This window comes from Juglans regia, chromosome 3 (assembly GCF_001411555.2).
Source record: "Juglans regia cultivar Chandler chromosome 3, Walnut 2.0, whole genome shotgun sequence".
Taxonomy (NCBI): Eukaryota; Viridiplantae; Streptophyta; class Magnoliopsida; order Fagales; family Juglandaceae; genus Juglans; species Juglans regia.
The window spans coordinates 27,998,049-28,025,966 of record NC_049903.1 but is presented as its reverse complement, the minus strand read 5'-3'; the positions used below and the strand labels follow the sequence as shown (position 1 = coordinate 28,025,966).

Here is a 27,918-nt window from a genome sequence, read left to right as displayed (position 1 = left end):
TTTGTTCGACACTCACTCGAGCGAACTCTCTACCTAAACTTCGCTTAAACTATTTGTCGCCTATTTGCCCAAATCTACATTTCATGGCCTAAGCTTTCTTGAAAATCTATCAAAAAATCATAACACATCATTGTCAGGTAAGGTTATCAAATAGGACTGACATACCAACAAACTACTTCACAAACCCAACATTTAACACTTTAAGATTAAAGATAAACTTAGCGTATTTACACTTGATTAGTCTTGTTTACTTTGGAAAGGACCATAGCCAGGCACAGAAAAACAAAGCGAGAAATGGAGATGGGGGTGAATAAAAATATGCACAAATGCAAGTATGATGTAGCAAAAGAAAATCATTATATTTGTTTGTTAGTGAATATTTTGGAGCAGGGAGCTTTTTCATGCGTGCTAGTCCCGCAGCCGTTCCTTCTATTTTTCTTGGTCATGGCACTCTAGTGTATATATTTATATGCTTAAGGCCGCTATCGACCAACTCGAAAGACTTGACTTCATCATTCTCCAAGACCTCTGATATTCTCTGCACAAAACTAGGAAATGGCGGAAATAGCTGTATCGCCACTTCTACAGGTGGTTTTTGATAGACTAGCATCCCCAGTCCTAGGAAAGCTTCAGGAACTCTGTGATCTCAGGCAGAATTTTGAGAAGCTAAAGGAGTCACTGATAAAGATTAAAGATTTTCTTGACGATGCAGAAGAGCGACAAGCAAAGGAGGGAAACGTGAAGGTTTGGCTATCAAACTTAAAAACTGTAGCTTATAATTCTGAGGATTTACTGGATGAGCTTGCGACGGAAGTCATTCTGTGCGAGAGATTCAATGCTGCTAAAAATCAGGTACGCAGTTTTCTTTTGCCTTTTGAACCTTCCAGAAATCTTTTTGAGGTCGCTGGTCAAGTTAAAAAAATGCTAGCATTGTTAGACAAGACTATTGGGGAGAGTTCAAGCTTAAACTTAAGAAAGGGGGCTCATGAAAGGGAATCTGAGAGCTCAGCGAGTTTTAGAGAGACAGATTCTTATGTGACTGAATCTAAGGTTTATGGAAGATTGGAAGATAAAGCCAAAATTATAGAGCTTCTGTCTCCGAACTGTAATAGGGAAATTAATACCAGAGATGTTTCGATCATTGCAATAGTTGGTATAGGAGGCGTAGGCAAGACAACGGTAGCTAAGTTGGTCTACAATGATGTTGATTTGATGGGGTGCTTAGATATGAAAATGTGGGTGCATGCGTCTGATGATTTTGATGTTAAAAAGCTTATTATAGCCACAATAGAGTCTGCAACAAATAAGACATACCAATTCACAAATAAGGATGTGCTTCAGCGTCTGCTGCGAGAATCTATATGCGGGAAGAGGTATCTGCTGGTGTGTTGGATGATGTGTGGAATGAAGACCAGATTAAATGGGAATCATTCGTAAATTATCTAAGAAATGGTGTGGAGGGATGCAAAATATTAGTTACAACCCGTAGTGAAAATGTTGCATCGCTAGTAGGAACAGGTTCCTCATATCATCTCCGGGGCTTGCCTGAGGATGATTGTTGGGAATTGCTCAAGGAGCAAGCATTTCGTCCAGGAGAAGAGGAAGATCATAACTTAAAGCTCATTGGAAAACAAATTGTTAAGAAATGTGGTGGAGTTCCACTAGCAGCAATGACTCTAGGAAGTCTATTGCGCTCCAGTAGAGACCAGGGTTACTGGTTGTCGGTGAAAGATCGTGACTTGTGTATTATGGATGAGAGCGTTAGTGGGATTATGCCTGCCCTAAAGTTGAGTTATTTTCATCTAAAAGTGCATCTCAAACGATGCTTTGCATACTGTTCATTGTTTCCCAAAAGTTATGATTTCAAGAAGGAGAAGTTAATCCATCTTTGGATGGCCGAAGGCTTGATTCTAGCAGATGGACACAATCCCTTGGAGGACATTGGCAACGGTTATTTTGATGATCTATTGAGGAAGTCCTTCTTTCAGGAAGTCAAGGACGGTAAAGATGACAGCACGAAAGTTTACAGAATGCATGATCTGATTCATGAACTTGCCCAATCTGTTGCTGGAAATGAATTCTTAAAATTGGAGCATGGCCGGCCTACACCAAGTGATCTAGCAAAAACTCGTCACTCATCAGTAGTTTGTAATTTCCCGTCATCTGCAATTCCACCAGCCTTGCTGAAAGTGACACGTCTAAGAACCTTGTTGTTGTTGTCTCCTGGATTCAGCTCTGAGGAGCTTCCTTTTTTGCCCACTAATTTCATGTATTTAAGGGTTCTAGATATAAGTGGGTCCGGAATCAAAAAACTCCAAAAATCAATAGGGAACTTGGTCTCTTTGAGATACCTTGATCTCTCCAAAACTTCAATTCAAGCACTTCCCGACACAATCTGTGACCTCTGCAATCTGCAGACACTGAACCTCTCAGGTTGCTGCCACCTTCAAACACTGCCTGATGGAATGGAAAAGCTGATTAACCTAAGACACCTTAATATAACTGGGTGTGAAAGACTTGCCCGTATGCCAACTGGGATTGGAAAGTTAGTTCACCTGCAGACATTGCCGATATATATTGTGGGCAAGAGAAATGGGGAAGGTATTTCGGAACTCAGCTGCCTAAACCTACGGGGCGAACTTAACATAAAATGCTTGGAGAATGTGAGAGATGCAAAAGAAACAAAGCTTGCTAATTTGAAACAGAAGAAGCACCTGCACGTTTTGGGATTATTTTGGGGAAACGATGATGAGAACAGGAGAATGAGATTGGCAAATCATACTGCAGGAAGTCAGCACTCAATAGGATCGTTACATGGACATTACAGTGATGCTAGATTAGAAGAATTGGAAGATATACTAGAATGCCTTGAACCGCATGAATATCTGAAAAAGCTGTTCATCAAAGGGTATGCCGGCATCAAGTTTCCAAGTTGGGGACTCCCAAGTCTGACTGGGCTTGTACTGATCAATCTCAAAAGATGTAAAAATTTACCTTCCATTGGGCAGCTTCCATTACTTAAGAATCTCTATCTACAGGCAATGGAAGGCATTGAGTTCATCGACCAAGACTTTTATGGCGCAGATTATATTCAGTCACCTTTCCCATCTCTCAAAGAACTAACCCTCAGAGATTTTCCGAATCTGAAAGAATGGCGTGGCAGTAATGGAGGACAAGGACTGTTCCCTCGACTGGAAAAATTGATTGTAAGCAAGTGTCCAAAGCTTTCCACAGCACCTGTCATTCCATCTCTTCAGCATGTAGAGTTGCAGGGTTGCCATCCATTGCTTGTGAACTCCATGGAAAATCTAACCTCACTCTTGGTTATGGTAATTGATACTTTCCCAGACTTGTTACTCTTACCAGGAGAGCTGCTAAAAAGCAGTGTTCTCCTCACCTCTCTGAAGATTAGCTCATGCACTAATCTTTCATCGCTGCCTTCTGAAATAGAGAACCTCACTGCTCTAAAGTCACTGAGCATATGTTGGTGTCAAGCGCTTTCCTCCTTGCCACAAGGATTGCAGAACCTTACATCATTGGAATCCTTGGAAATCAGCGAATGCAATTTGATTGACTCTTTGCCGGACGATGGTATCCGAGGTTTGAGTTCCCTTAGAACTTTGTCCATTGAGAACTGTACAAATCTGTCTTCGTTATCGACTGGACTGCAATACCTCAGTGCACTTGAGCACTTGACCATTATGTACTGCCCAAAATTAGATTCTCTGCCAAATGATTTGAGCAACCTTTCAACCCTTCGGAGTTTGAGCATCTTATGGTGTCCTCGTCTGGGTTCTCTGCCAGAGGGGCTACAGCATGTTAGAACATTGCAAACTTTGGAAATTCGTAGCTGTCCTGGTCTGGAAGAATTTCCTGAATGGACTAACAATTTATCTGCACTCAGATCATTGGCGATTTCAGATTGCAACAACATGACTTCGCTGCCAGAAGAATTGGTATGTCTCAGTACACTGCAGCACCTTTCCATTCAAGACTGTCCTAATCTGGAGAAGTGGTGGAAGGATATGAGACGTAGGGACAGACGACGGATATCTCACATCTCGCATATCTATATTGGGTCGCTGTAAAAGGTATAACTCTTCAGGTTACACATGAACTTCCTTCTTATACGATATATATATATATATATATATATATATATATATATATATATATATATATCTGCTCGTTCTGTTTAATTCTCAAAGTTTTTAAGGAGGATTTATTTGTTTTGAAGACCTCAATTGACTTGGAAATCTACCTTGAAACATTGCTCTCGAATATATCATTTTCTATTCTGATCATGAGATGGATAATTTTCTTTTAAAGCAACGTCCTATATATGAACACCAAATTTTACTTGTTGATCAAATCGTTATATATATAATAAAATAAAACTTTTAAAAGTGTTAATTATACTAATATCTTGATCTATCTAATTTTCTCTTACTCTCTTAAGATAAAGAGCGCTTTACCCAGAGTTAATGCAATTAAAGCCCAGCTAGTCTGCAATTAATCCTTCTGCAGTACTAATTCCCTGAATACAGGTATAGAATTGCATGTATGCAAGCTGCATGCAACGAAAATGGGGACACCTGAATCATGTGGTTTTCCATTTTCATGGGGATTTTGTACTTCTCTGAAAGCTCTGCTAGCTCCCTCCCTGCTTTTGCTAAAAGGCTGAATGAAAGCTCATACCAAGAGTAAGGGGAATATATATAGAGTTTCGCAAGAACGGCCGAGCAAAACCCAACCTCAACTCATGAATTAACTGCATTGATCATCACGTACGTACGGTGGCCCATAGATCAGATGAGAATGAGTCCCTTAATTTCAAGATTTTATTAATTCAGAGGATCAAAATCCTCATGTATGATGATTTCGTGCCAGATTCTAAATCCTAGCTCGTTGTTGTATGGACATGACTTTCTTGTGTGCATTCTGGATTAATGTCCCACCCATATGGAATTTTACCTTCTATTGTTGCATGTTGAGTACTTATCTACGTACCTAGAAAAATAATAGAATTACTTGATTTTCCTTGGAATCCCCTTTCATGACGCTCGACTTTTATTCTCTTGACTTCATATAAATTTCTGATGCATGCTAGTTTCTAATTAGTAGTGATAGGCCCCATGCCAGGTCATCCGAGCTTCCCAACTCATTCAGCCTGGGCAAGTTTTTTGGTTAAAAAGTAGTGAAAGGCCTAAAGAATGTATAGTTCTCCCTGTTCTCTTTGTATGGCTCCATTTAAGTAAAAACTCATGTAAATTTGACATCTTTTTAGGTAATCCTGGCATCGTTACTGCATATGTATGCTTTTGAGCCTATGCTAAAAGGAATCTCAAAGAAGTATTTGCAGATCATTTTATGTGATGATGATGGGAAATCCAAAGGAAAAGCAACAAGTAAGACAAAACAAACATTGCCAAATATCAAAACTTTTGACATTAATATTAACAAACAACTTCAAATATTATAACTTTAAGATCAAAATTCCGAAAGTACCAAGAGCTAGCAATATTGAACGATTAAATGAAGAACAAACAAGAGGATCTGAAAGGAAAATCACCCAAGAGATAGAGAGTCGAAGTGGGTGATCTTAAGGAAAAATCCCACATGACACGGCAAAAAGTTTTCTTACCACTCAATGGAAAAATAGCCTACCTTGAAGAAATAATATACAGATACAGAACATTGGCATGAAGAAAATTATTCCTCAAAGAACACAAAGGATTAAACTTTTATAATTAAAAGTGTCAAAAAACTCTGTATTTCTCATATATTAAAACTCTGCTTTGTACAAAACGTATATATCAAAAGTTCGAAACTATAAGTTCAAAGAAACTATTCTTGGATATACACTAACAGTTACTATAATCACGTTTACTCCCTTATTTACGGGATCTTTACAAATATGAAATGCCTAAAATTTCCCTTGTTTGTTTTTTATGACAGCTCACGCCAACACTCCTGTAACCCCCAAACCCGGGTGGCTTGGAGAATTACTACCCGTCACTTATAAACATATTTCCAAACACGACTAAAATAAATCCCCAATAAAAATAAACTCTATTAGCAAAACTCAAACTCACGTCTTCTAAATAAACACCTCGAAAACTCCACAAAATCATACTGCAACAGAATAAAAATAAACTAAGGAGTCCACAATCTCCTAGTAGTCATAACAAACCAAACTGATAACTTCACAAGTCTTACTAAACCCAAGATAAAATTTAAATCTAAAAGACATTAAAACTAAAGGACATAAGAATTCCTTCTTCTAACATCCTCTTCTCAGCTTAATCATACTCACCAATCTAATCCAGGTCCTCAATTGGACTATCCACATCATCTGAAAATATTATGAAGAAAGGGGGTGAGTTAAACAACTCAGTAAGTAGAGGACATATGCTAGTGTGTAAACATAAGTATTTACAAAGTATAGCATACAGAACAAAATATTTTCCAGAGTTATCATGCAGAACAGAATATGTTATCAAAAGTAACAGAGCGATGGTTTTAAGACAAGTAAAACACGTAATATTTTGGCATCACATTAAAACAAAGCATCTCACAGAGCAGAGACCATGTTTCACCCCTGTGGTAGGGTTGTGCTAACCCTGGTGGCCAAACCGGGTAGAGGCAGAGGTGAAATCTTTCCCTTATTCTTCTCGAAGTCCTGAGTGTACACACAGGAAAGACCACAATAAAACCACTTTGTTTCCAAAGTGGGTGCACTCAAAGACAGAGAAGTTGGTACCAACCCAAATAGAGCAGAGCATAACAGAGCAGAGACAGAGACAGAGTCAGATACAAAATCAGTACACCATGCCAAAAGTTTTCAGATGCCATATCAAAACAAAACATAGTACCAAAACATAACCAGGTCATTCTTACATACTGAAAACAAAAGTAGGAGCATCTTTCTAAATAAATATACAATTTTTCAAAATTCTCAAATATCGCTCTTTTTCAGATTTCAGAGACATCATAACAAAATTTAGCTCATGTCTACACATTGCATGTCAGAAAATATTTTCATTTTCCACACAGATTTCATGAGTATACATATAAATGACTGAGGTTGGTTTTGTTTTCCAAAATTCTCATTTCATCACAAAATATGCAAAGTTTTCAGAAAGTCAATCTCAATCTTAATAACTCGTATAAAGTCTAGTATAGGAACCTCGCTTACCTGACTCTTGCAGCGTATTACCTATGTCTTGAAAATGATCTCTATTAGTCTCGTCACCTATGCATAAAAAATAATATATAAAAACTAAGTGTTAAAAACCAACAACACAATTTCGATCTAAAAATTTAAGACCCAAATTCTAGACCATATTTCAGCAAATTTAATCCAACTCAAACAACCAGTTAACAATCTGGACAGCCCACACTTCAATCCAAAATACCCTATACCAATTTTAATATTGTCCTATACACCCACCAAAACCAAAATCAACTCAAATAATCAATAAATCACACTCATATCAGAAGTTCATAACCCCAAGCAACCACCAACAGTTTAACCAAAACAACACTATGCATTGCACGTTTCTCTCCATTCACAACTCCACAAAAGAACAATCCCAACACTTCAAAATGTTAAACTGCACCCAACAAAACTCCATTCTATATATTTCTAAAACACGAATCCAACAAATCAAATTTTATTTTTCACGGGAGAAAAAAATACCCAACGAAGTGAAAACTTACGGTGAAGGCTCCACATTTATGAGAAATCGAGTAGAACTTCGTACCCACTGCACTACAACAAACACAAGGCGCACGGAACGAAAAACCACCAATCCACGGACTGCACTAAAAAGAAAAATTTATTTTCAAACCATTTTGAGTAAGAGTAAAGGAGATGTGAAATCTTAAAGAGGAAAAGAGAAAAGAAGAGATTTACCCACAAGAGAAGCTCTCGGCAACCAAGACTGGAATCCTTGTTTTTACCCAAAATGCAGTTCCGCAACTTCTGAGAAATAGAGAAATGCGAGAAAGAGAGAGACGCACAAACTCTGCAAAATGGAGGGACGCGTGAGGGAAAAACACCCAATCTACAGAAAGTCGAGGAACGCGAGAGAGAAACACCCAATCTGCAGAAAAATGGAGGGGGCGCGAGAGAGAGAAACCAATTAAGAGGGAGAAAACGAATGGGAGGAGAACGACATGGAGAAAATGCTAGGCATTACCTTCGGACTCAAGCACTGACCCAACGAAAATAAGAGATGGAAACGGGAAGGGAAGTGGGTAACGTGAGAGAGAGAGACACGGGGGAAAAAAAAAGAGAGAGAAAGAGAGGGAGAAGGAATCAGGGAGCTGAGGAAGAACGAAATGCTTACCCAAAACGGCGCCGTTCTGAAATACATCCAAGAAAAGGTTGGGCCTTTCGCGCACTGGTCCGAACTCACAGACTGGGCCTTATAACTCCCCCTCAAGTTGATGCATTGAGGTCTTGGATGCACAACTTGTCCAGTGAGTTGTAGAAGTCCTTGTTAGACATAGATTTTGTTAGGATATCCGCCAAACTGATATTCGAATCTCACAAATGGAAACCGAATTATTTTTGCTTCAAGATTTTCTTTGATGAAATGTTGATCTACTTCCACGTGTTTAGTACAGTCATGTTGGACAGGGTTGTGGGAAATGGCAATTGTTGACTTATTGTCACATAAGAGATTTGTCTCGGAAGTGGGGGAAAAACCGATCTCAATGAGTAGCTTTCTTAGCCAAAGAAGCTTACAAAGACCCTTAGCCATTCCTCTGAATTCGGCTTCAGCACTTGATAATGACACCACTTTTTGTTTCTTGCTTCTCCAAGTTACAAGATTTCCTCCAACAAATGTAAAATATCCTGAGGTGGATTTTCTGTCAATGATGTTACCTGCCCAATTCGCATCCGTATAGCCATCAACCTTCAACTGACTGTTATTCTTTGAGAACATAAGCCCTTTGCCTGGGATGACTTCAAATATCGAAGTATGTGAATCACTGCTTCCATATGACTCTACTTGGATTATGCATAAACTGGCTTACAACACTTACAGCATATGCAATATCAGGGCGGGTATGTGAGAGATAAATGAGTTTACCAACTTGCCTTTGGTATCTTCCTTTATTTGTTGGTACTTGGTCTGGGTATTCTCCAATCCTGTGATTCTGAACAATAGGAGTATTTGCAGGTCTACACTCCAACATTCCTACCTTGGCTAGCAAGTCTAGTATGTATTTCCATTGGGAAAGAAATCTACCTTGTTTAAATCTGGCAACTTCAATTTCCAGAAAATACTTGAGTCCTCCCAGATTTTTCATCTCAAATTCAGTTGCTAATTGCTTCTAAAGCCGAGAGATCTCTTCTTCATCATTGCTTGTGATAATCATGTCATCAACATAAACCATCAAAGCGGTTACATTGCCCAATTGATGCTTTAAGAACAACGTATGGGCTGAATTACTTTGTTGGAAGCATATTTCTTCATTGCCAAGCTAAACCATCCAAACCATGCTCGTGGTTATTGCTTTAGTCTGCACAATGCTCGCTACAATTTACACACAACTTCAATCTTTGCAGATGCTGTGTAACCTGGAGGAACATCCATGTAGACCTCCTCTTCGAGATTGCCATGAAGGAAAGCATTATTTACATCAAATTGATGCAAATGTCAGTCAAAATTTGCTACAAGCGACAATAACACTTTAACTGTATTCAACTTAGCTACTGGTGAGAAGGTCTCCTGATAATCAACTCCATTTGTCTGTGTATATCCCTTCGCTACCAATCTCGCTTTGTACCATTTAATAGATCCATCTACTTTGTGTTGAATACAAAACACCCACCTACATCCCACTGTTTGTTTTCCTTTAGGTAGTGGGACGAGAGTCCATGTATCATTTTTTAATAGTGCCTCCATTTCTTCTTCCATAGCTCGGGTCCACCTTAGGATTGCTAATGCCTCTTGAACACTAGTAGGAATCTGACACATGGAGAGCTCCTGTGCAAATTTCTTGAGAGGATCGAAGAGTCCCTTGATGGAGACATAGTTAGCAATCAGATACTTCGACCTTCGTTCTTCAATATCTAGAGAGTATCTATTGGGTGGCTTGCCACGATTGTACCGAGTAGGTAAGACATATCCCATAGAAGTATCTATGTCATCATTATGTAGGGGTGTAATAGAAGTACTTACCTCAGGAGTATTCTTAGGAGATGATTCGGCTAGTACGTTAGAGTGGGGGGATAGAGGTTTGGTCACATGCTCCACATTGGGACATATATCGGGCTCCACACTATAAAAATACACCGTATTGCACACGGGTCAAGCTTAGTGCGTTGGTTCTCATGGAGATGCACATATGCCACACACCCAAAGACTCGAGGAGGTAACATCAAGGCTGTGGGAAGGGACACGTGTAGATAGAGATTGAAGTGGAGTCTTAAAGGACAAAACTTTGGAAGGCATTCGGTTGAGAAGATGGACTGTAGTAGAGACGACATCAGTCCAAAAATGTTTGGGCATATAAGCACCGAGGAGGAGGGCACGTGCACTCTCAAGAATGTGTCTATTCTTCCTCTCTGCAACTCCATTCTGTTGAGGTGTCTGTGAGCATGAAGTTTCATGAATTAGACCATGGTGATTAAAGTAGGCTTGAAGTTGCTTATTAATATATTCACCACCATTGTCTGAGCGGAGACCCTGAATGGTTGCAACGTACTGAGTGCTAATCATAACATGGAATTTTTCAAAGATACTAAGAACCTCATCTTTGTGTTTCATTAAGTAGAGTCATGTCATACGGTTACAATCATCCACAAAAATAACAAATCAACAGAAGCTAGACATATTAGTAATAGGCGAGTGATCTCATACATCTGAGTGTATTAACTCAAATGGAGCGTCACTTTTATTCATGCTTAACGGATAAGTAGCTCTATGGCTCTTAGCCAAAATACAAGTGTCACATTTCAAATCAGAAATCTATAAATGCGTAAATAAATCAAGAAAAACATGCTTCAAATATGTAAAGGATGGGTGACCCAAGCGTCAATGCCAAAGCCAAAGTTGTTTATCTTGAGCAGTATTCGGATGGTGCATATTATGTGCCTGACCGATACTGAAGTCGTCCACATAGTATAATCCCCCTCTTAGTACCACTTCCAATTATCTCTTTTGTGTGAATATCCTAAAGAAACAAAAATTTGGATATATGAGTACTGCACACCCTAGATCGGTAGTAATCTACCGACAAACAATAATTTATGTGAAAGAGATGGAACAAGCAATGTGTTGGTTAAATGCAAGGATAGAGATAAAGTCATAGAGCCCGCTCCAGTAACTAGAGAAATAATACCATTGGCATTGGCTATGCTTGTGCGTCGTGGAAGAGAGGTCTGAGAAAAGTCTGTGGCATCAAAGGTCATATGGTCTGTGGCCTGAGTCAAGAAGCCAGGCACTATGTTTTGCATCACTGTGAGGAGTAAGATGGGCAAGAACAAAGTTTATGTGGTTATGTTTGGAGTGCTACCCAACCAATATAAAAGTATAAGAATAACACTAAAACTCGGCATTTATTTTTGAAAAAACTATAATTAGAACCTAGTGACACCATTGCAACAAGCAACTTTGCTTGCCACAAACATGACAAGCTACCCTTGGTCGTTGGGTTCCAAGCAAGCAAGCCCACAGACTCACTATGTGCACTGATCAATCGGTGCACATTGTACTAGTGCGTGGTGGTACACCTAAGGAGCCCAATATATAACTGACGGGAATGAAACCCCGCTAGCATCACACTACAATTCTACATGGCCTAAAGCGGGCTGAGCATTAGTATGCAGATCAGAGCTCCTTGATAGTCTGTAGTGTGCACTAATTCATTTGAGCTCGCATCCAGACTAACAGTGCTCACCACCACTTCATGAACTTGAACAGTTTGCCTTCACAACGAGCTACCAGAACACACCTACATGACGAGCTTGCGAAGCTCATGCAAGGCAGGATACTGTAGCTAGCCTTCATCGGAAGCTAGCAAAGGAAAGGGTACTTGATAAGGGGCCATGGCAAGCCATCAGGATGCTCTTACATGGCTCACCACCTCGCCAACCATTGCAACAAACTCGCATCATGGCCATCTTGCAATGCTAGGTGAGCTTGCAAGGTTTGTCACTGAGGAACCTATACAGTTTGCCAACTTCACTCCCATGGTAGGCCCCATGCCTGTTAACACCAAGTGGGTGAGCTTCAGCTTGCTTCGATCTGTTCAAATGGCCGGCAAACATTGGTCGACTAGTGATCGCCAACACTGCCACAAGTGATACTTCTAGTCACAACAGATTTACTACACATGGAAGGGATAAAAACCGCCCCAATCCAGTGGGTTGAACCCAACAGATTTACTAGATACGTATTATGAATCTCATGCACGTTGCATAAGACACGGAAGTTTTCGTAAGATAAAGTGTAAGATAAAGATTAGATAAATCAGATGGTCATTCGGATGTATGGTACCAATGCAATCAGGGTGGATGTGCAAGCCACAGACTCAAGTGTTTCACCATAGTATTTTATCAAATCAGATCAATGGTTCCCCTTGTGACCACAAGATGTGGGAGCGGTGCACAACCTTGCACACAGGGTTAAAGCGTGTTGGTCAGCCAAAACAATCAGATAATTCAATAAGTCATGCACGTCATAGCATACATATGAACAAACATGATTTTAAGTTTTCAGCATGAAATATTTTATGAAAAACCTTATGTTAAGTATGTTTATGTTATAATGAGTTTCTTACTGAGTCATCAACTTATTTTAGTTTTTTTTATGTTTTAAATCACCCCAAGTGAGAATACCTATAAAGATAGAGATGCAGGATGAGATTTGGCCCAGTGCGACGAGACAGAGGCCTAAATCATGCGCAGAGCTTTTTAGTCATAATTTTAATAAATGATTATGCACACTCTTTTATATTTTCAGTATATTTTTTTTTATAAAGAATGATTTTATTTATTATATGGAATCTTTTGTACATGGCACTTCTTTTAGAATAAAAAAAATATATTTTTAAGTCAAGTTCAATAGTAGTACTTCAGCTCCTGTGAACTTCTAAAAATGACATCTTTCTTAATTGTGGGAAGTAGGGTGTTACAGCTCGCTAGGCATGAAACCCTCTAAATGGGTGGCTTGCCCCTAGCCACGCTAGAGACGAGGTCTCCCTTGAGCACACCTTAAGAAACTTCCAGGACTGCCCTTGAACCCTGCTCGAAGATCCTTCAATGCTCGCTAGGTGTGCAACCCTACCCTTAGGAGGCTTGCCTCGAGCCGCCACATAAGAGATGAGGTCTCCTTCTAGCACACCTCGACATCCCATGGGATTTCCCTCGAGCCATGCTCAAGGGTCCCTCAATGCATGCTAGGTGCACAACTCTCCCTGTAGAAGGCTAGCCACAAGCCATGCCAAAGATGGGGTCTCCCTCAAGCACACTCGAGAACCCTCGAGATTGCCTCAAGCCTTGCTTGGAGATCCCTCAATGCTAGCTATGCAAGCAGCCCTCCCCACTGGAGGCTCTCCTCGAGCCATGTTGGAGTAACAGTGTCTCCCTTGAACACACATCAAGAACCCCCGAGATCTCCCCTTGCTTGGGGATCCCTCAACACCAGTTAGGCGAGCAACCCTCCCCTTCAAAGGCTTTTCCCAGGCCATGATGTAGCGACTTCAACAACTCTAGAATCTTCATGCCTTGCAACTGTTCATGGATGAGCATTTAGGCTCCATAACTGCTTAGCGCAAATTTCCTTTGGGAACAAGCCATCAAGCTCCACAAATGCCTCAAGTGAATTTCCTCCAAAAACGAGCCATCGAGTCCTACGACCACGCGCGCGCAGGTTAGCTTTGGGGTGAGCTTTCGAGCTCCACAATTGCCTGGCATGGGTTTTCTCCAAGCCCATTGCCTAGTAGGTTTCCTCTATAGATGAGGAAGGGCTCTATAATCAAATAGAGTGGTTTTTGGGTTAGCAAGCTTCATAATGTTTGCACGTGGCTCTCATGCGTGGCTTGTTTCCGCGCGTGGCCTTCAAGTGCAGCCGCCCTCCAATAGCTCCAACAGCTCTGTCGGCTACACACGCCGCACCAGTAGATTCTCCACCCTCTAATCCTTCAGATCAACAGACCCCACCTCCATACCACTGGTGCGTGGCTCTCACGCGCCACTCCAGAGGAGCGGGTTTACTTTCCCTCCGCATATCTGTTTTTCTGATGCCGGTCTATCCGGGTTACCGCTTTCCCTAACCGATGATTTTGTAAAAGAGAATAAGGATCTCTCTAAAAAATATCTCAAGACAACGGACTACAGTGCACCCGCACACCGTTTCTAATGGTGGCTTGCCTTCTGAACGTCTTTTAAGACGATACCCTCTTTGTAGGGCTTGGGTAGAGACTAAAAAATTGATCTCAAAACTCGTTTTATTTTTTTTTTTATCACCACTTTTTGTACTATGATTGTTGTATTGGGGTATTTGTTGGGGAACATCACCCCTTTGCATGTATCATCTTTTATTTTAATAAAATTTTCTTGCTTAGAAAGAAGAAGAAGAAGAAAAAAAAAAAGCTCCATAACTATAACAGCGACAATCAAGAACAACCCTCCTCGAAGGGGACGCTCGACAAAAACAGAAACAAGTGCTTGTCCACGAAAGGAGAGTTTCCTCGAGGCCCATGTTTGGAGACTACTGCAACATCACGTACCACGTGTCTCCTCAACGCCTATTCTTGGAGTAGGAGACCTTTGCATCATGATTGTGCCTCCATGAAGGGTGAGCCTTCCCGAGTTCAGAGACCCGGACAACCATTCATACTAATAAGGTAACATAGGTCGGAAATGCAACAAGGCTCCTGACATTCGAAAGTCACGGGCAACTCTTCCCAACGTGTCATTGTCTCCCACAATGACAATGACAACGTTTCTTCGTAAAATCTCTCTCGAAATCTGACTTGAAAACGCATCTTCAACTCTTCCCAACGTGTCATTGTCTCCCACAATGTATGACTACGGATTTTGATTGCAAAGTGATATGCTATATTCAATCGTAAAAATATGTAAACGTCGTACTGTTATTTTAAAAAAGATTAAAATTTTTTATTAAAAAATTAATTTTTTTTTTATATAAATCTCGTATTTATTCATTTTTTTTAAAATGATTGTACAATATTTACACACTATATTCTAATTTTGTACAAGCAGTCAGCTCCAAAACTAGTCTTTGAACTTCTCCACATAAAAGGATTCTGCACCGAGTTTATTCAACAAAATTTCTAATTCGCTATCGATCAACATTAAGGTTTTGTTGCTCTTCTTCACTGTTGCTTTTTAATTCTCATAAATCTTCTATAGTTCTCATCTTTTGCTGTTCTTAAGTTCATAAGAACAAGGAATAAAGTTGATTGAAGATTGACCAAGCTCACACCAAAGTATGATCAGTCAACTGCACTGTTTTCGCCTAACTCTCTCTACATCTTTTATCTGGGATGAATGGTATCAGGGACTTTATCCGACCTCATAACATCGACCAGGAGGCCCCTAAATGGATTTTTAAATTTAGAGCTGCTGCAGTTTAGCTCCTCAACCTTGATTATTGGCTGCGTGAATAAGATGAGGACAGCACCTGTAACACAATGCAAGATTATTGAGAAGTTGCATTTCACAAAAAAAATGGAGAGATGATATATAATTGCTGAAGGTATCCAGTCAATCAAAGTTGGTTACTATTGGCCATTTCCCTTCTAGACAAATTCATATTTATAACACTATCAACCTTTGAAGTAGAAAAAGGAAATGCATTCTCATTCCAATTGTAGATGAACAACAATCTGCAGTATTATGTAGCTACTGGTTTGGTGGCTAGAGGTTTTAGATCATCATAATCAATTCCAACTTCAGGTAGATTATTCATTTTCAGGGATGAATAAATAGATGATGAGGAAAAGAAATGAAGAAACAATATAACTCAGCTGAAAAAAACATTAGTGCATCAAACTGAGTTTTTTCTCAATAATGGCATTACACAATCGTGGATTGAGTCTTCAGGGTTCACAATGTGACTGTACCTGATACATCTTTGGCCCCTTCTTGAGTAGATAGCCAACACTGTTTAAATTATCCACAAATGTGTCGATATCAGGAACTCTCAGGCCAATCCTATCCGCCAAACCGTAAATTTCCTGAAATACCATTACATATATATGCATGACTCATTGAGCACAAGTCATTGCAAGAAATGACAGGAAAAGCAAGACCTCATACAGAAATAGAAAAACAATCTTTCTGGTCCAGTTCTGATTGCTTATTGAGAGCACTTAAAAACCGTTTTGCTTCTTTCTGTTGACTCATCCCCCCACTCCGACCAAAATCCACAATGCCATGCTCATCAACATACTTATCATACAAGGATTCTTTCATTATTTCAACCACGTCCTGCATGACACATTCTGTAAATCAGATGCCCAGAAATTTCATAACCAAAATTTTAGTAGTTTTATACCAATATAAATTTGTGTTGTTAATTGCTAATGCTTTTGCTGAAAAAGATTTGCACTTTTAATCCACAATATCTACGTAAAATAATGGTTCTTGTTATTGCTTATCAAATAACAATAATATGAGTAATGCTAGATCGAGTCCTAGGGTGTGCATGCCATGTGCACTTCCTCTAAAAATAAATTGGGACCCGTCATTAAAAAATAGATTTTTTTTTTTCATGTGAGTCTCAGATTTGCCCACTCTATTCAAAGGGAGTGCGCACGTCTTACACACTCTATGACTGTACAAATCATTTCCCTATTAATAATGGTTCTTGTCAGATTTAGTGCGGCGTCACAAATGGACGCAGAACCAACATAATTTATTTAACTTTCATTACAACCTTTAAGATAATTTTCTTAGATAGATATGATGAAATCCTAAGTTTTTAAGGAGATCTAGCTTTAAACTGGATTTTCTAGTCTAGGCCATTTCAAGTACTATATGGTAATTCCTCATTGTGACAACTTTACATATTGCAAGAGCACTTCAACATTGAGCTTCCCTGCATAGTTATAAAAAATCTCTTCATATTCGATAAACAGTTGATAATTCTTTATGGGAAAAGAAAGTAATAACAGGCTGATGATATGAACATCAAGATATATTAAACAGTAAGCATTGACCAGTGCATCTTGGGCCGTTATTTCTTCTCTTAACTCTAGCCGAGCTCGAGCCTCTGCTAGCCTCACCAGACTTTCCAGTTGCCTTGCAGTTATTGGTGTACCATCAGCTGATGCACCATGGCCTCTGAGTTGTAAGTAAAACTTCTGCAGGATTTCCGCTGCAGGCTTTGACATTCTGATTTTAGAATAAAAAATAGAAAATGGGGAAAAAAATGAAGCAGATTGAAAGAATGTAAGTCCCCCAGTGGGATGATATAAGCTTTAGCATAAGCAAATATCTGTTCTAGAGATGAAAGGAAAAGATTACAGGAACTCACCTAGGAAAAACATATGTTCGTGCATAAGTAATATATTTGCGAAGAAGTTGTGCAGGTACTGGAAAAAAATCACTATCCTTCTTCGGATCAAGTCTCAACCTAGACACTAAAGAACCACCATTTACATGTATATCTATGCCTCCAGCGCTTTGGGATGCTGCATCTTGTGAAGCAAAATCATAAACAGTTACAAAGAAAATACCATGTCAGCGAAATTGAGTTCAATGAAAAGTGAAGACATTACCTTCATAAACCACAGATAGAGGAGAAAAATTGTGAACACACTACCTTTACGCTTTTTTGTTGCTGGTGAATGTTCTCCATATCCAGAATGAAGCTGCAAAATAAATATTTAACTCAGACAAATCAGTGACTAATACACACAAAAGCTTGAGATGCAGGTGGTGGACCTAATTAGCTGATGAGAATCAATAGATGATACTCGATTTAATTGGGATTAGTACTTTATTCAATTCAGTTGAGTTGCACATGAAAGATTACCTAGAAGTATCTGCAGTTCTAAACAACTGAGGAATTTTGCAAACTGATACCAATTTGCTGAAGAAATTTACTAGTATACCTGATACTTGCTGAACAAATCATAACACATGCTTATTCTTTTTTCTAATACAAAATAGCAATTCTAGCACAGTTAGTCGTGAATTTTTAAAATCACATTAATTCTGAGTGATTATTCCAACTTGTCACTGACTGAATGACAAGCTTAAAGCTTAGATAAAACCACGGCATGTCATGCCAATCTACCACAAATAAGATATGACTACATGCGATTTGCTAATAAGAATGCATTGAAAAGAAGTGGCCTGATAGCATAACTTACTGACATTATGTGCTCTGAGACTCGCTTATCCAGAAGTTCATCGGGTTTATCAAGTAATATGAAGACCAAATCAAATCGTGAAAGCAGAGCGGCACTCATCTTCAAATTTTCATTAACAGTTTTTGCACGGCTGCAATTTGAGATTGCTTAATAATTCAGTATAAAGTATCACAACTTAATAAGTTTTCTCATTACCCGAGAAGAAAGAAAATTTTAGAGACATCTAACATCAGTATGAGAACAGTCCACTAAGAAATAATTTACATAAGAATTGGATCTTAAAATTAGTTACTTGTAATGACCACCAACAGGATTTGCTGCTGCTAAGATAGAAGTTCGTGCTGATAAACTTGCTACAAGTCCAGCCTTTGCAATAGAGACACACTGTTGTTCCATGGCTTCCAGAAGTGCCTGTGTTGATCCCAAAGCAAGTAAATGTGTTGATCCCAAAGCAAGTAAAGCTTAGTCTTCTTACTAAAGAGGGCAAATCAAAAAAGTTTTATCATCGGTGGGACAAACCTGATGTTCTGCAGACATTTTGTCGAACTCATCAATACAGCACAATCCACTGTCTGCAAGTACCATGGCACCTATTGGGAAATTCAATTGTTAACTAAAGAGGATAAGTATTAAACTTTCCATGCAGGAGGGACAATACACAAGATCTGGAGACTTCTATTTTTGTTTTTTGTTTTTTGTTTCTAGCAAAAGAGTACAATGTCAATATTTGGAGACTCTATCTTCTTTTTCCTCTTTTTTTTTTTCATTGAAAACTTCAGCTAACTGCGGCATTTGTCAATATATGTCAATTATAAGGCAACAATATATATTACATGCAGATGACAAAAAATAACTAAAAATTTCCTTTTTCGGTACCTTTTGTTGGCAGGATGTAATCATTTGAGAGCAAGGCATCACATTTTCCCATGCAGTAGTACTGTATTTTAAAACTATAAATATCACACGTAAAGTAGTTTTTAACAAACAGGTGGGCACATCTGTACACACGTGCAACCAGAGAGAGTCCACAAACTACTAACTAGGCATCCAAAATCACTATTTTAGTCTTTTTATCCTGCTGCAAGAATTAAAATATAAATTTTGATGTTGTATATAAATAAAAAAATTTAAGTGATTAACCATTTGGGAACATCCTTTTTTTTAGAATGCTAAACCACTGAAGAAAAATATAGAAGATGCAGGAATCATCCAAACTCTGTTGAAATACTAGTGAAATTTAGTCAATCAACCACAACTGAATCATGAGTAAAGTATTCCTACTTCAACACATCAAAGGTAACAAATAGGGTAGCCAAAACATCAGATTTTGATGAGAAAAAAAACAAGAAAATAACTACCAGCCTCGAAAGCATAATCGCTTGTCATGGGATCCTTCACAACAGCCACAGTGAGACCAGCTTTAGTAGTGGCATTACCACACACATAAATTCCACGAGGAGATACTGCAGCTGCTGCTTGCAGTAGTTGGCTCTTGCCTAGGCCAGGATCTCCTAGTAAAATAAAAATGGCATATGTTCAACTTCTCCACCCAGAAATAGATATACTAGTCATCATTGCCTTGACCACTATTTGATCAAAATAATTTTGATATTTATTCATAGTTTTGTGCAGACTGACCAGGTTTAGTTCCATTGAAAAAGAGTTTAACATACCAACAACTATGACATGAATGTCTCCTCTGACAGGAACCTTGTTCCTATCCTTTGAATGCTTCCTTACACCTCCAAACAGTGCTAGTGTTATTCCCGCTATAGAGAAAACAGCAATCAGCATAAACGCACATCTATAATCATCAATTTCAGATATGTTTGTCTGGAACCCTTCTACAGCATTAGTTACATTAAAAAAAAAAAAAAAAACTGCTACAGCTGTGGTTATGATATATAAGTCAAAACTTGAAGAATCAAATCTGTTGAAAGGAAACTCCACTTATCATATTCAAAATTCAAGTTGGCATTGGAATGTAAGCATTTTAAGCTACTGTTAGCAAGAAGTCAAGAAACTGTTGTATTTGTATCAACTGTAAATCAAATAAGATGGGAACTTGATTTGGGAGAATCTAAAACAGAAAACCACCACATTCAATATTTCCAGAGCAAGAAATTAAAAATGTAATGTTTTGAATTTGTCGCTATCATGGCCTGTAAAGGGGCTGATCAGAATCACACAATGGCAATCAAATCGATACAATAGGGATTAGGGAAAATGAACTAGATAATTACCAAGAACAGATTCAGCATGAAAAATTAGGAACTTATCAACAATAATGAAGAGAATACATATAACTTCACCTTTAACAAGCTCATGCCCATAAATGGATGGACATATGGATTGAAGTATTTGCTTGAATATATCTGAACCATGTTCCTCCAAGAACTTCACAATGAATTCCAAGTCCCGTGGAGAAAATGAGAATAAATCGAGCAGCTCCGTAGCTCTAGCTTTAGAATTTGACTCTTGCAAATCCTCAGCTGTGGACTGAGATTTGGAGTTTTTTATTGAAACAGCTTCTAGATACAAATAGTAAAACCCTTGATTTTTACTTTTTGATTTTCCTGAAAATAATGAAGTTTGCTACAAACAGTATTAGCCATCAGAAACAGTTCAGGGTCTGCAAATTATAGAATTGTACTGGTATCCATCAAGAAAGAAGTGTGGCTAAAAAAACCAATATAATTTTTTTTTTTTATAAGTTAAAAAAACCAATATACACAGTACAATAAAAGAGATAAATGATCATGCAAGAATCCACGTATGGAAATCATCTATAGAGTCAAAGGTCTTTACCATACCTCCTCCAATATCCATGTAATTGTTGATTACTCTGATAATTCCAGTGACAGTCACCACATCACCAGGTATGCAGGCATCAACAAGATCTTGAGTCAGTTCACATTCTACTGTTCGAGGCACCCGGCCTTCTTCATGATCTTCAGACTTTAAAAGTTCCTGCAGCCTAGAGAGATGCAAGAAAAAATAAAATGAGAAGAATGCTATTTTAAATAGAGATGGTTGGGGAAACTCTAAACACGTATATGAAAAAAGAAGAAGAAGAAGAATATGATCATGGAAGCATTGAATTAAAAGTTAGCACCAGGAGCTTACCTTATTTTCTGAAAATCTATTGTTTGAGCAGTAGACCGAATTGGATTGAAATTCTTACTCTTGCACCCATTTAAATCACAACTCGGTGGTGGTGAAAATTTTCCATCAGGAAAAATACGCATAATTTCTGTTTTACACTTTGCACAGTCAAAACTCATTTGCACCACTAGAGGTCTGACAGTGCTAGCCTTTACAACAGTACCACGAACAGATACAAGCTTGTCTGTCATGTCAAAAAGTATTATCATTTATATTTTTTCCTTCACCATACTACTACCCTGGTGCTGAACACAAGAAAAAAACAATTACATGTTCTTGGTAAGGTTAGTTTGCGAAAACTTACAAGTACTTTAAGACTCACCAATATAAGCCGCTTTTAAGTTCTTTAGAGCAATCATAATTTCAGGGTAGTTGTGGAGATGTATTTTAACTTTCACACCATTCTCCACATTCTTCTTCTCCCATTTGGTCAACAGAACCTGTATCCAGTGTAAGCAATAACTATCCTATCCCAAAAAGTATATTATAGCAAAAAGGAAAAAAATGGACAAATGTTCAAGAAATTCCCAACATAGTTATTTTGTACCTTGTGAATTGCAGCACTCATACACAAGAGAGCTATTTTAGGTTTATCCTCCAACATTAAGTAAAATTCCTCAATCCCACATATTTTTTGAAATTGTTGAAAGTCCATTGACAAAACGAAGACACCATCATCATCTTTAACCTGTTAGCGTCATCAAATGTCAACCTTCTCCATTATCTAAGATAATAATCTGAGATGACTCTGCCAACACTACATCCAATCAGAAGAAAGTAAAAGACAAGGGGATGTCTAAGCAATGTTATATCATGAAAAGAGGACCAAACATTTTCCAATCTCACAACAAAAGCATTTCATTAGGTGGTTTTTCTGGATTAATCTCCGTATACATCATCGCGTTATAGAAGACCAAGCCCTTATAAAGGATGATTCCTCAAATCAAGCTCAAGATAACAAAGCTGATTCTTAGGCTAAAATCAAGGCTGTAATAGCTAGGAAATTGTAGCCACAGACTTAGTCTAGTTACTTAAAATAGACTCTATATAATGTGCATATATGCTGTACGATCCTGTGTATGAAGTGTGAAAAATCTTATTGATTTAGAGCAGTAAAAAATTATGTCAATATTAAAATTCTATCATGGTATCCACAGAGCCAGCCTTTCATGAGCAATCGATCCCCTCCTCAGAAATCCCTTCTTCAACAGCACAAACACCCCTAAAAAACCCCCCCTCTCCAACCGATACTCTCCTAATTGCCCTCAACATTACTGCTCAGATCAATGAGAAACTAACACCATCAACCTTTCCCCAATGGTGTGCCCAATTTGAAGCCCTCCTCATCGATTATGATCTTCTTGATTATGTCACCGGAGACAACCAATGCCCCACCCATGTTGGCTCATATCCACCTCTGCCCTCCAGAAAACCCATTGGGTTCGCCAGGATAAGCTCATCCTCAATGCTATTCTGGCCTCCACTACCACCACCATCACCCCTCTCATCTCTGTTGCCAAAACATCCCATGAGGAATGGCAAAATCTAAATGCCATGTATGCAAGTAAATCGCAAACCAGAGCCATGCAACTCAAGGGATAGCTTACCTTGATTAAGTGAGGAAATAGCACAATACCAGATTACCTGCACACTGTGAAGGCTCTTGCAGATGAAATTGCCCTCATAGACCACCCCATATCCAATGATGATCTCACTCTCTACATCCTCAATGGTCTGGGTCCCGACTTCCGTGAGATTGTTGCACCCATTAGAGTTCGGGAAAAATCCTTGGCCTTTGAAGAGCTTCATGATCTCCTTGTCGGCCATGAAAGCTACTTGCGCCGTCTTGAAGCCACCACCCAGTAGCTGGTTGCCACAGCAAACTACTCCAACTGCCGCTCTAGTTCGAACACTTCGACTGGGAGCTCTCAACAACGAGGGTCTTATAAGTCGAATGGGTTTTCTTGTCCTTCAGGCCTAGCTCGCAACAATGGTGGCCCGAATCGTGATAATAGGACACATAACTCCACAGGACGGCCCAATTCGGGCAAGCATCACTATCAACCCAAGTGCCAGTTTTGTGATCAACTGGGTCACACTACAAAAAATTGTCTTCGGTTGCACTCTTCTGACGCCACCGTGAATTGTGCCTCTACTTCTCATACCAAGGATAGTAAATGGTTCATTGACTCTGCTGCATCTCACAATATTATATTACTGGTGATCAGGCTAATTTATCTATCCACTCCGAATATGATGGTACATATGAAGTTGTCATTGGTGACGGATCAGGTTTGCCTATCTCACATATTGGTTCTTTGGTGTTTCAATCACCCACCCGCGCCTTCCATTTAAACCATACATTTTGTGTTCCAAGCATACACAAATTTAATCTCTGTCCATCATTTTACATCTCATTACAATGTTTTCGTTGAATTTCACCCCTCTTATTTCCTTGTGAAGGATCTGATCACAGGGGCGATCCTACTCAGAGGTTCATGTGAAAATGGTGTCTACACACTCCCGAACTCACTGGTGGCTTCTCCTTCAAAAATGGTTGCCTATGTGCATAAGAGGACCTCGATTGATGGGTGGTATAAGCGTCTTGGACATCCGTCTCTCAAAATTGTCCACAATCTAGTTAACTCATTTTCCTTTCCAGTAACAAAAGAGCGAATGCCTCATCTATGTACTTCTTGTTCAATCAATAAAGCGCATAAACAACCATTCCATTCCACTAGTCTTCAAAGTCATGCTCCCCTTAATTTTATTTACACTGATGTTTGGGGCCCCTCTTATACTGTTAGACTTGATGGTTCACGATACTATTTGATTTTGGTTGATCATTTTACCAAATATGTGTCGTTCTATCTTATGGCCACCAACCGGTGTAAGTAGTATATTTCCACAATTTAAACATCTAGTTGAAACTCGATTTCAAACCAAAATCAAAAGTCTCTACTCAAATAATGGTGGTGAATTCCTTATTCTTAAACAATATCTTTCAGTTCATGGAATTAGCCACTATACTACCGCACCCCCCCATACACCACAGCAAAATTGGGTCTTTGAACGCCGCCATCGCCACTTGGTGGAAACCGGTGTCACTCTCCTACATGATGCCTCCTTACCCTATCCTATTGGCTTCATGCCTTCCATACTACCACCTATCTAATAAATCCAACCCACACCACTATTAAATAACAAATCCCCCTATGAAGCCTTATTTGGTCAACCCCCAAATTATCTCAAATTAAAAAAATTTGGTTGCCTCTGCTTCCAGCTCACCAGGCACTATAACACCCACAAACTTCAGCCCAAATCTATTCCTTGCTTCTTCCTTGGCTACTCTCAAACCCAAAATGCATATAAGTGTTTGGACCTCACCACCAACCGGATGTATATCTCCAGACATGTTTTATTTGATGAAAGCCAAAGCCTCATCAAGACCCACGTTGCACAGACCGAGTGCCCTCCATCTCTCCAGGCTGCTTTACCAGCACTAGTGTCGCCACCGCCGATACCAGTGACTCCGTACTGTGCACCTACCGCTTCTACATCACCTCCAGGTAACCCTTCTGCTCTCTCTTCTCCTAATTTGCATAATTTCTCCTCCCATACCCCTCGTACTGAACCACCCAAACAACACCACAGTGAGGTCACCTCGCCATGTGAAGACCCGACATCACCCACCCCTATGAACACCCCACAGTTGTTTCCTCCTCTGCACCGACCGAGTCACCTCCAACCGAATCACAAAGAACCCACCCTATGACCACCCGATCCATGAATCAGATTTACAAGCCTAAACAATTTTATTCAATCACAAAACACCCAATCCAACCCACCATTGAACCAAGTTGTATGAGTCAAGCACTCTGTGATCCTCACTGGCGAAATGCCATGTCTGGCGAGCTTACTGCCCTAATGAGGCATGCTACATGAAAGTTGGTTCCACCTCTTAAGCATTGTAATCCAGTGGATTGTAAATGGGTGTTCAGGGTTAAGAGAAAGGCAGATGGGTCCGTTGATCGATTCAAAACTCGACTTGTTGCCAAAGGGTACAATCAGCGCCCCAGGTTGGATTACAAGGAGACATTCAGTCCTGTTGTGAAACATGCTACTATTAGGACCGTTTTGACAATTGTTGTGATGCAAAGGTGGATATTGAGACAACTTGATGTGAACAATGCATTTTTGCATGGCTAGCTGACTGAGAATGTGTATATGGTCCAGCCTCTAAGGTTCAAATATATGTCCAATCTTGACCATGTTTGCAGGTTACGCAAGGCAATTTACGATCTCAAACAAGCTCCTCGGGCATTGTACTCTGCTCTGAAGAAAACTCTTATTGATCTTGATTTTCAGAATTCAAAAGCTGATTCGTCACTGTTTATCTATCGGTGTGGTTCTGTTATATGCTATTTTTTGGTTTATGTGGACGATCTTGTTATCACAGGTAGCAATCCCAACTTTGTCTCTTCCATCATTCACAAACTTGAAGCTCGGTTTTCTCTAAAAGACATGGGGCAGCTCCATTTTGCCTTGAGTGTGGAGGTCATCTCCACTACAACAGGTTTATTTTTGTTGCAGCATAAATATATTCGTGACCTGCTGTCCAAAACCAATATGACCGGTGCCAAGGATGTCTCTACTCCGCTGTCCACCAGCACTGCACTAAAATTAGTTGATGGTACTTCTTCTGTTGATAGCACAGAATTTCGCTGTGTGATCGGTGCTCTTCGATACTTGTCACTCACACGTCTCAATTTATGGATAAACCGATAGTCACACATTGTACAACTGCAAAGCAACTTCTTCGCTACCTGAAGCAGACAATTTGCCATGACATTCAGCTCCACAAGAGCACTAGTCCAGTTCTCACCACATATGCCAATGCCAATTGGGCTGGTAACTTTGATGATCGTACATCTACATCCACCTATATAAGTTTTCTTGGCTCCAATCCCATTTCTTGGAGTTCCAATAAACAAAAGGTTGTCGCTCGCTCGTCTACTGAGGCCGAATACAGAGCCCTTGCCAATGCTGCCTCTTAAACAATGTGGCTCCTTGCCTTGTTCAACGAGCTTGGATTTCCACTCAAGTCTCAGCCAACATTGCTATGTGATAATCTAAGAGCAACACATCTCAGCTTCAATCCAGTTCAGCATTCACGAATGAAGCACATTTAGATTGATCTATACTTTGTTCGTGACATGGTTCAACGAGGCACAATTCACTTTTGTCATGTCAACACCCAAAATTAGCTTGCGGATCTTCTCACAAAACCATTGTCACAACAACGTACGGAGCTTCTTCGAAACAAGATTGGTCTTGCCGATGGCAGCTCCATCTTGCGATAAAGGATGATTTCTCAAATCAAGCTCAAGATAACAAAGCTGATTCTTAGGCTAAAATCAAGGCTGTAATAGCTAGGAAATTGCAGCCACAGACTTAGTCTAGTTACTTAAAATAGACTCTCTATAATGTGTATATATGCTGTACGATCCTGTGTATGAACCTGTGTATGAAGTGTGTGAAAAATCTTATTGATTTAGAGCAGTGAAAAATTCTGTTAATATTAAAATTCTATCAGCCCTCCTAATGCTTGATCGGGATAACATTCTTCCTGCAATTTAAAGTTTTTTTTAAGGATATACAGACCACTGATTTGCTTTATTCCCAAAATCATTGCCCTGCCAATCTTGTAGTAACTATGCAATGGAACTCAATCTCTTTGATCGAAACTTTTAGTGACTTAAATATAGCTACTGGATTAACAGAACATTAAAAATTTCATCTTAAACTCGTCCATAAAATGAATGCCTAGGCCAAAGGGAATCCAAATACTAAAGCAACTCCCGACGCAAGAATAATAGATCCCAAACATAGAAAATTAGAGCTGAAAAATCGAATGCAATAAAAAAAACCCCATTCAAACGTAGCAAAACTCCCACACTAGGTCATCCAAAAAACAAGAAGACCAACAAAAAGGAAAAGGGAAAAGTGATGGTCGAAATTCACTGAGCGTAATTCTGACAGGGAGACCTGAGAAGCGAGATCTTGGCCTGGTGGAGTAGAAAAGAAGCAAAAGAGCTCAGAAATGAGCTTGAGCCAACTTTCTTCGACGGCCGGGAATAACTGCTGGGGGAAGTAGGAGGTCAAGACGTCCCAGTAGCCGCTCGAGTCTATGGAGGCGTAGTCCATACCCATGCTCACGCTCATGCTTTTGCTCTGTTGATCAGTATCTGAGCCTGGCCTTGCGAGGTTTCCTTTCTCCCCTCGAAGCCTTCGGTAATTTGGCTCTCTGGTTTTGGCGGGAGATTTGGCACTCAAGTTGTGAAGCGTCGCCGTTTATGTTGGAAGGTTCGACCAGGCCATCTTATA

General features: G+C 39.5%; 2 protein-coding genes across 2 annotated transcripts; one reads left to right on the top strand and one right to left on the bottom strand.

The window, feature by feature from the left end:
• The first annotated feature begins 555 nt into the window (after positions 1–555).
• LOC109019407 (disease resistance protein RGA2-like) lies at positions 556–4,805 on the top strand. The gene is made up of 3 exons (XM_035688756.1): positions 556–1,373; positions 1,490–4,091; positions 4,548–4,805. The coding sequence occupies exons 1-2, from the start codon at positions 556–558 to the stop codon at positions 4,086–4,088; spliced, it is 3,417 nt and encodes a 1,138-aa protein (XP_035544649.1). The 3' UTR covers positions 4,089–4,091; positions 4,548–4,805.
• Positions 4,806–15,273: 10,468 nt separating this feature from the next.
• On the bottom strand, positions 15,274–27,867 carry LOC109019406 (probable DNA helicase MCM8). Its single transcript, XM_019001686.2, has 17 exons — positions 27,580–27,867; positions 22,079–22,219; positions 21,854–21,971; positions 21,493–21,715; positions 21,180–21,343; positions 20,679–20,942; positions 20,040–20,135; positions 19,725–19,877; positions 18,886–18,956; positions 18,659–18,777; positions 18,367–18,496; positions 17,814–17,862; positions 17,526–17,688; positions 17,209–17,383; positions 16,307–16,477; positions 16,111–16,224; positions 15,274–15,668 (listed from the first exon to the last, which is right to left on the bottom strand). Exons 1-17 carry the CDS (start codon positions 27,754–27,756, stop codon positions 15,636–15,638), a joined length of 2,361 nt encoding a protein of 786 aa, XP_018857231.1. The 5' UTR covers positions 27,757–27,867; the 3' UTR covers positions 15,274–15,635.
• Positions 27,868–27,918: the final 51 nt, after the last annotated feature.

What these genes read in the sequence shown, in the direction of transcription:
- LOC109019407 (XM_035688756.1), top strand. Translation starts at nt 556, where the DNA reads ATGGCGGAAATAGCTGTATCGCCACTTCTACAGGTGGTTTTTGATAGA. An exon ending in GAATCTATATGCGGGAAGAG is followed by an intron (nt 1,374 to 1,489) that starts GTATCTGCTGGT and finishes TACAACCCGTAG; the next exon opens with TGAAAATGTTGCATCGCTAG.
- LOC109019406 (XM_019001686.2), bottom strand. Translation starts at nt 27,756, where the DNA reads ATGAGCGTGAGCATGGGTATGGACTACGCCTCCATAGACTCGAGCGGC. An exon ending in TTACATGGATATTGGAGGAG is followed by an intron (nt 20,943 to 21,179) that starts GTATGGTAAAGA and finishes CATTATTTTCAG; the next exon opens with GAAAATCAAAAAGTAAAAAT. An exon ending in AGGGGCCAAAGATGTATCAG is followed by an intron (nt 15,669 to 16,110) that starts GTACAGTCACAT and finishes ATTGTGTTACAG; the next exon opens with GTGCTGTCCTCATCTTATTC.